The sequence below is a fragment of the Crocodylus siamensis genome, chromosome 1, assembly GCF_052110815.1.
Source record: "Crocodylus siamensis isolate JL-2025a chromosome 1, ASM5211081v1, whole genome shotgun sequence".
NCBI lineage: Eukaryota > Metazoa > Chordata > Crocodylia > Crocodylidae > Crocodylus > Crocodylus siamensis.
The window spans coordinates 203,216,390-203,223,616 of NC_143395.1; the positions used below are offsets into that span (position 1 = coordinate 203,216,390).

The 7,227-nt window shown below is 46.5% G+C and overlaps 1 protein-coding gene across 8 annotated transcripts in view; it reads left to right on the top strand.

The window, feature by feature from the left end:
• Positions 1 to 6,372, top strand: part of SLC8A1 (solute carrier family 8 member A1) — a 342,186-nt gene extending 335,814 nt beyond the window's left edge. For all 8 annotated transcript variants that reach the window (XM_090052634.1, XM_090052627.1, XM_090052643.1 and 5 more), the window contains one exon: positions 2,501 to 6,372. In XM_090052634.1, the coding sequence (XP_089908760.1) occupies positions 2,501 to 2,877 (377 nt within the window). In that variant the 3' untranslated portion in view covers positions 2,878 to 6,372. The remainder of the gene's footprint in view (positions 1 to 2,500) is intronic.
• Positions 6,373 to 7,227: the final 855 nt, after the last annotated feature.

Consider the following 7,227-nt stretch of genomic DNA (forward strand, 5'->3'; position numbering starts at 1 on the left):
TGCCTGTGCTGCCTACAGCAGCCATGCAGAGCTCATGCTGGGCTGCCCTGCATCTCCTGTGCCCATGCAAATAATATTCTGGCATGCATCAATCAATGCATCTCCAGCAAGACCAAGGAGGTGATTCTTCTGCTCTACTCAGCACTGGTGAGACCGCAGCTGGAGTACTGCATCCAGTTCTGGGCACCACACTTTAACTAGGACGTGGACAAACTTGAGAGAGTCCGAAGAAGGGCCACCCATATGATCAGAGCCTCACACGGTGAGCCTTATGAGGAAAGGCTGAGGGATCTGGGACTCTTCAGCTTGAAGAAAAGAAGGCTGAGACGGGACCTGGTAGCAGCTTGCTGCTATACTAGGGGAGTACATCAAGGGCTCAGTGAGCAACTGTTCACCAGGACACCCTAGAGGAAAACTAGGAGTAATGGCCACAAACTCCTAGAAGACCGATTCAGGCTCAACATTAAGAAAAGCTTCTTCACAGTCAGGGTGTCCAGACTGTGGAATAAGTTCCCTTCAGAGGTGGTGCAATCACCTACTCTGGAAATCTTCAAGAGAAGACTAGACAGTCACCTTCCTGGGGTCACCTGACCCCAGTTACCTTTCCTGCTTGGTGCAGGGGGCTGGACCCAATGATCTTCCAAGGTCCCTTCCAGCCATACAATCTATGAATGCTCTGTGCTGCCACCGCTGCCCCACTGGGCAGCGCAGAGATGGCAGTGACACTGGTAAAGCCACAGGGCAGACCAGCATGGGCTGTGCCAAACTGCTGTAGGAAGTGCAGGCCAATGGTGAGGAGGAGGGGCTACTTTTCCCCCCACACTGAGCACACTTCTGCCCCACTGACACTGCTATTGCTGCAGCTGTTCAGCATGAGCAGACGAGTCTGCACGAGGCATGGGGTGGGTCAGGTTGGGATTGCCGATGGGTCCTCGCCATTATTGTGGGGCTGGGACCAGAGGCTGTCTAGAAAGGCAGTCCAGCAAGGAGCCACTACAGCCCCACTGTGTGCCCAGGGGGCATCGGGACATGCCCCGGGTGGGTGGTACTGAGCAGGCTCAGGGGCCAGGTCAGGGCTGTACGCATAGTCTGTCTGACCTGCTCCAGCAGGGGTGAGTCTGGGGCAGGCTCGTGGCACAGGGGCTGCACGCTGCTGGCAGCGGTGGGGAGGCACTGCAGAGCATGTGGGCTCTGGGCTGTTGCAGGGCAGGGGCGAGGGCTGACTGGCTTGGGAGCATGCACAGAGGTTCCCATGCACACCCCACTATATCCACAAACTCTCCCCTGCACACGCCACAATCACACCCGCCCCCACACACAATCACACACCCCACAACCACTGCCCCCCCCATATGCACCTCCCCCCACACACCCATGGGCCTCTGGGAGGAGCCCTGCTCACTGCTGACCATATACATCCCACCACACACACACACACACACACACATCCCAACTCCCCCTCCCCCTCCACACACCCCACAAACCCCATAACCACCCACTCATACCCTCCCACACTCCCCACAATATGCAAGAGTAAGACTTCATTTTGAACTACTATGCAGTTGCCTTTATTTACACAAAGCAAACACGCACAAATCAGGACAAAAATATCTTTTTAAAATAAAATTAAAATATGTTATTGTGGATGTTTGATTTTTAGTATACAATTTTTTTTTTTTTTTTCTGGTTCCAAGTTGGCAAACCCCCTCCCCAAAAGGAGTACTTCCTAGGCAAGGGGAGGGACATCCAGTGGCAAAGGTTAGGGGGGCAGGACTTCCGGTCCCAAGATGGTGACCAGGGAGCAAGGCACCTGTCAAGGAGTGGAGTTACCCTTGTAGCCCTCAACAGCTCACCAAAATTTGTTAAGCAGCCCTCGAGCCAAAATAATTGCCCACCCCTGTGCTAAAGCCTTTCCCATCAGGCATTTTGAAATCCCAGTTATATTGGTGGCTAGTGATAGGGGAAGAGACTGTACCACAGTGGCATGTGCTTGAATCTTTAGAAGAAAGCAAGGCAAAGGAGTGGCTTTAGCAAAAGCAAGCAGAGCAGGCCAAAAAAATGGGACAAGTTTCTCTATGTGAAATTGTCAACATTGCCAGCCAAACATTTCAGTATTTCATGAAAAGAAATATAAAAACAATGAAAAGAAATATGAAAACAAAAGGGATAGGAGTAAAGAGAAACCAGGCAGTGTCTTTTAAACTCAAACCGCAAAACTTTCCTTAAATTAAAGTTAAGGTTGAAAACTGCAGCCCTCAAACATCAGGAAATTATAATGTGAAACTTGCAGGCGGAATTATGACTCTGCTGCCTTATGGGTGCTTGCATCACTGGGCAGGACCACATCTCATTCAGGGGGCAGCCTGTGAAGCAGCACCGTATGGGGAATGTGGCTAGAAGTTAGGGGGAAGTATAAACCCAAGGGGTATTCGTAGTTTAGGAACTACACATGTATTGGTGCATCACTGACTGATTGGACATTTCCCATTTTCCCTTGCAGACACGTTCGCCAGCAAAGTGGCTGCTACACAGGATCAATATGCAGACGCCTCAATCGGGAACGTCACGGGGAGCAATGCTGTGAATGTCTTCCTGGGGATTGGGGTGGCCTGGTCCATCGCTGCCATCTACCATGCAGCCCACGGGGAAACATTCCGTGTCTCCCCTGGCAACTTGGCTTTCTCCGTCACCCTCTTCACCATTTTTGCTTTTATCAGTGTGGGTGTGCTGCTCTACCGCCGGAGACCTGAAATTGGAGGTGAGCTGGGTGGGCCGCGGACTGCCAAGCTTCTGACATCCAGCCTCTTTGTGCTCCTTTGGCTCTTGTACATATTCTTCTCATCTCTGGAAGCCTACTGCCACATAAAGGGCTTCTAAAGGAACAATCAGAGATAGTAAATATATCTATATATATCTATATGTATCTATATAGAGAAATATATAGATATAGATATAGATATAACATGTCTAAAGAACAGAGAAAGAAGAAAAGGCCTTTGCCATGTTCACTTACCTGCTGATGGAATGCAGCTTTGGAGCATTCTTTGTACTAAATAGGAGTTCCTAAGTAGGAATTCAGCAAGATTCTTAACCAGGGGCAACATCCTATTAAAGGAGGCATGGATACAAGGCCATCTTTGCAACGCTGCCTGCAAGAGTGTACGGTAACGACTGAGTCCTTTGTTATTTTTTTCCCTCCCCTGGGAGGATTGGCCTGAATGCAATGTGGGCTTTTTTTTTTGATAAGGTAGAGGCCAGACTAGCCATTAAGAAACTGAGTGGTGAACCAGGGAAAGAGAGAAATAAGGTAGCTCATGACTTTCTTACAAAAATCTATTTGCCTTCGTGACTTGAGACCATGCATATCTGTCCCCATTGGAGAAAAGCAAGAGTCTGGACTGAACAAGGAAGGTCAGGAGTGTGAGAGCTTTCTAAGAATATACCGTAAAGCCTGCTGCCATTCTTGTTTTGATGCCCCGTTGATTAGCCAGTCATTAGAACACTGGGGTTTGAAAAAACAGGGCGATCTTTTTCCTTATTTATTTTGGGCTGTCTTATGATCAGCATATGACCCTCCAAAGACCCACCCACAAAATCAGCAAGCTCTCCCTTTCCTCCTGTCTGTGCTCTGTAGACGTGTGTCCAAATCCTTCGTCCAAGTCTCAGTTTCAGTTCCAAAAGAATCTTGTGGGCTTTTCTTTCATCAGCCATCTGCTCCCTGCCCGGTGCAGTGCATTGCTCCTGTCTCATGCTCCTGTTTGGGAATGCTGTTGCGGTACTTGTAACACTTTGCATGAATGAAGCAAACCATATATGTATATAGCATCGAATAGTGATAGTCCACCCAGCAATGTGGACTGAACGTTGAAGACATGAGTGAGTTTTCTTTTCACCCAGTTTTATTCGTTTTTTTCCTTTAGTTTTGGTGGGATAATGGGAGGGAAACAGTTTATCCTTCGTTGCTCTGTGCATGGGTTTCTAAGAAGCAATAATGAAGAACTATGTGACTGTGGATGTGAAGGGGAAGAATCTGTGCAAAAAACACCATAAAAGGCTTCCAGAGTGAAACAGTGGATCCACTGAAAGCAGTTGTGAAACTCCCATTGCCTTCAGTGGTGCCAGGGTTTCCACCAAGGTAGTCTGGTCCACAACTCACTGAAGTCCACGTGCAGCATGTCACTGACTTCAGGAAGTTTTAGCACAGGCCCACAAAGACTGGCATACTGTCTTTAGGGCTGCATCCTGCCTCCTTTGCTCTTGGGTCATAGAACTTGGTTCTACAATTGGTCCTTTAGAAATCAATGGGGCAAAGTCCTACTCAGCCTGATGAAGAGTGGCAGCATCGGCCTCCCTCTATAAGCAAAACATGCCTGGGCTTCACCGCACCGTTTTTTTCCCAGAACACATGTACATCTTCTCTGTCTACCACCAATAGCAGATATCATTATTAGTGAACAGTGGTTGTAGAATCCCTGCTTTCCATTCCTAGTGTCATGTGCACCCGTCACTGACGTTCAGCTACAGCCCTGTGAGCAAACATTAAGCCATGAGCAATTGGTGGGTCTTTAAAACTGTATCTCTTCAAGGGTCACTTGAAGACTGAACAGTTCAGTGTCAGGTTTAGAGGAATATCATTGTTTCCAAGCTCTCCGGTGCTCTTGGTTCTGCCATTGCAATGTTCTTAACAGAGAAGCGCAGATTGTGCATTGTCCAGCAGCGAATGCATTTATCACTGGGGATTATTATTTATTATTCACTGCACACCAACAATGCGCTCGCTCGATACTATATAGTGCACAGATGTCAAGATAATCCCTGCTCTGGAGAGCTTGTTTTCTAGATAACAGACATCAACCAGTGAAAAGGAAAGAGCTCCCCCTAGCTATTTGCTTTTTTTGTGCGTGTTCTTTATAAAGCAGTAGCTCAGGAGGAGGGATTTGAACCAGGAGAAGGTTTGGCCTGGGGTTCCACATGTGCAGAGCAACACAGAATGACCTTTAGGAAAAAAAATTAGAGTAGGGAATCAAGGCTGCAGCTCTAGAGAAGGAAGTGGGATTCCTGAGCTAAACCAGGGCTCAAGAGCCTTAAAGCAGTTGTAAAGTGGTCAGGATTCCTGCACCCACCAAATGCATTAGCTTCACAGGGGGCTGCCAAGCCCATCTACTTGGACCACACCTCCCTGCCCACCCCCCTACCCCCGCTTTCCAACTGTTATCTGTCTGATGGACAGCTATAGGCATGCAGATGTACAGGCAGACACAGTCCCAGCTCCTATAACCAGGTGCACACACATGCTGCATTTGAGGGCCAGCACGAACACCTTGCACAAATCAGATGGCAGTTTAAGGGAAGATTAGGGCCCAATCCTGCCACTTACGATTGGGGGTCACTTGCTGTGAGTCATCCCATTATCTCTCAAGGAGCCTTGAGGGGTGGTAGAACTGGACCCTAATGGATCATCCTTGCCAAAGTAAATGAGAAGACAGGCTTCAGGGTCACAACACAGTGGTTCCTAGCATCTCTTCTGCCTCCCTTGTGACTCCCCTAAAATCAACGCAGTAAAGAGAATTTCACATTTAAAGTCCATGGAAAATCTGAGTACCAATCAGAGGCTCATGTGTGTTTGTCTGTATGTGTCTGTGTGTGCATGTATACGTATATACATATGTGTGTGTGTGTGTATAAAAAGTATATGCACATATATGTGTACACACATATATATATTATAAAGCTATATCCTCAACTGACATTCATCAGCATCACTCAGTCAACTTCAACAGAGAGAGATGCCAGTTTGTAAACCCATTGAAAATCTGGCCCTAAATATTGCAAAAGAAATATTCACCAGAGAAACTTCAAGGATAAAATTATGCATCTGTCCTCCTAGATGTCTCTTTCATTTGCATTCTTTTCTTGGCCTTGCTTGTAACCCAAGCTAGCCTAAATCACACCCAGCACATCACTTGGTAGTTTCTTCTGATCTAGCTGGAGGTTGTGTCTGACATTTCTGTAACAATTGGCTGGGGTATTTTGCACTTGTTTTGAACAATCTGTGGAAGACTTTAATTATCCTGTTGTAAGTTTTCATTTAAGAATATAATGAACTTTTTTTGTTCTTGTAGACATGATTTTCACTTTAAAGGGTTTTTGTTCCTTTTATTGTTCTTTCTTGGGTAAAAATGAAAAGACTGATTCAGGGTGTTCAGGGTTATTATTGCATTTGTGTACAATGATTTCATTTTCATTTGTTTGCCTTCATTGATTTTTATTTGTGTGTATTGTCCACAACCATAGTCAGTGAGTACACTAATTGTGATGATCCATATCTATGGTACACAGCCACACCGAAAAATAAAGTTTCTATTGATTCCTGATTCATACCGTAGTTCTGTTCCATATCCTCTGTGGACCGTCTCATCTCTCTCTCCATTGTCTCTTCTCATTCTTTGTGATTCATTGATTTGCCTACATTATGGATCATTAATTGACCAGGCAGAAACAAGGGGCATCTTGAAAGACTGAGTTGCAAATGTCAGGCACAGAGACATAAACTCTCCCATTTTAACACTGCAGGACAGAACCCCTTTATGTGCCAGGCTTCCCCCCATGCTGAACCTCACATTGTATCACTTCTACTGCGGTACTTTTCCATTTTCTGCCCCTAGCTCATCCCTTTAGCTCTCCATATTCCATCCTCATTGCTTCATCACACTTCCAGCTCTGTGCCCTGATTCATGCTCACTTGGAAACATCTTTTCTCTCGGATATGCAAGGAGATAGCACTAGTCAAACTGACACATGGAGACATCCTAAGAAGAGAGAAATGACTAGACCTTTTGTGGCATAACTGGTCTTTGATCTGCATCAACTCTCCCAACACTGCCAGTTATTTCTTTGTGCCTCAGAGGCATTATATGGCCCTGAGTCTTGACACCTGTTACTTATTTAGGGCTTCTGTTCTCATTTGAAGTCCTGTGTTGATCTGAGTGAGGCATAAGATTAGGACAGTAGCTCACAATTGGCAATATAATAGTGAATTTTACTAATGTGGGACCACATCTGCTGCTCTGGTCTTCATTTCTACATATGCACCCACAATAGAATTCACCCACAAACGTGCGCATGACCTGCCACATGCATGTTGGCAGGCAGCTGCAGGCTTGTGACAACTACCTGATGTGGCCCAGTCCAGCATGTAGGTCCTAGCTGTTGCTTTAGCAATCTGAA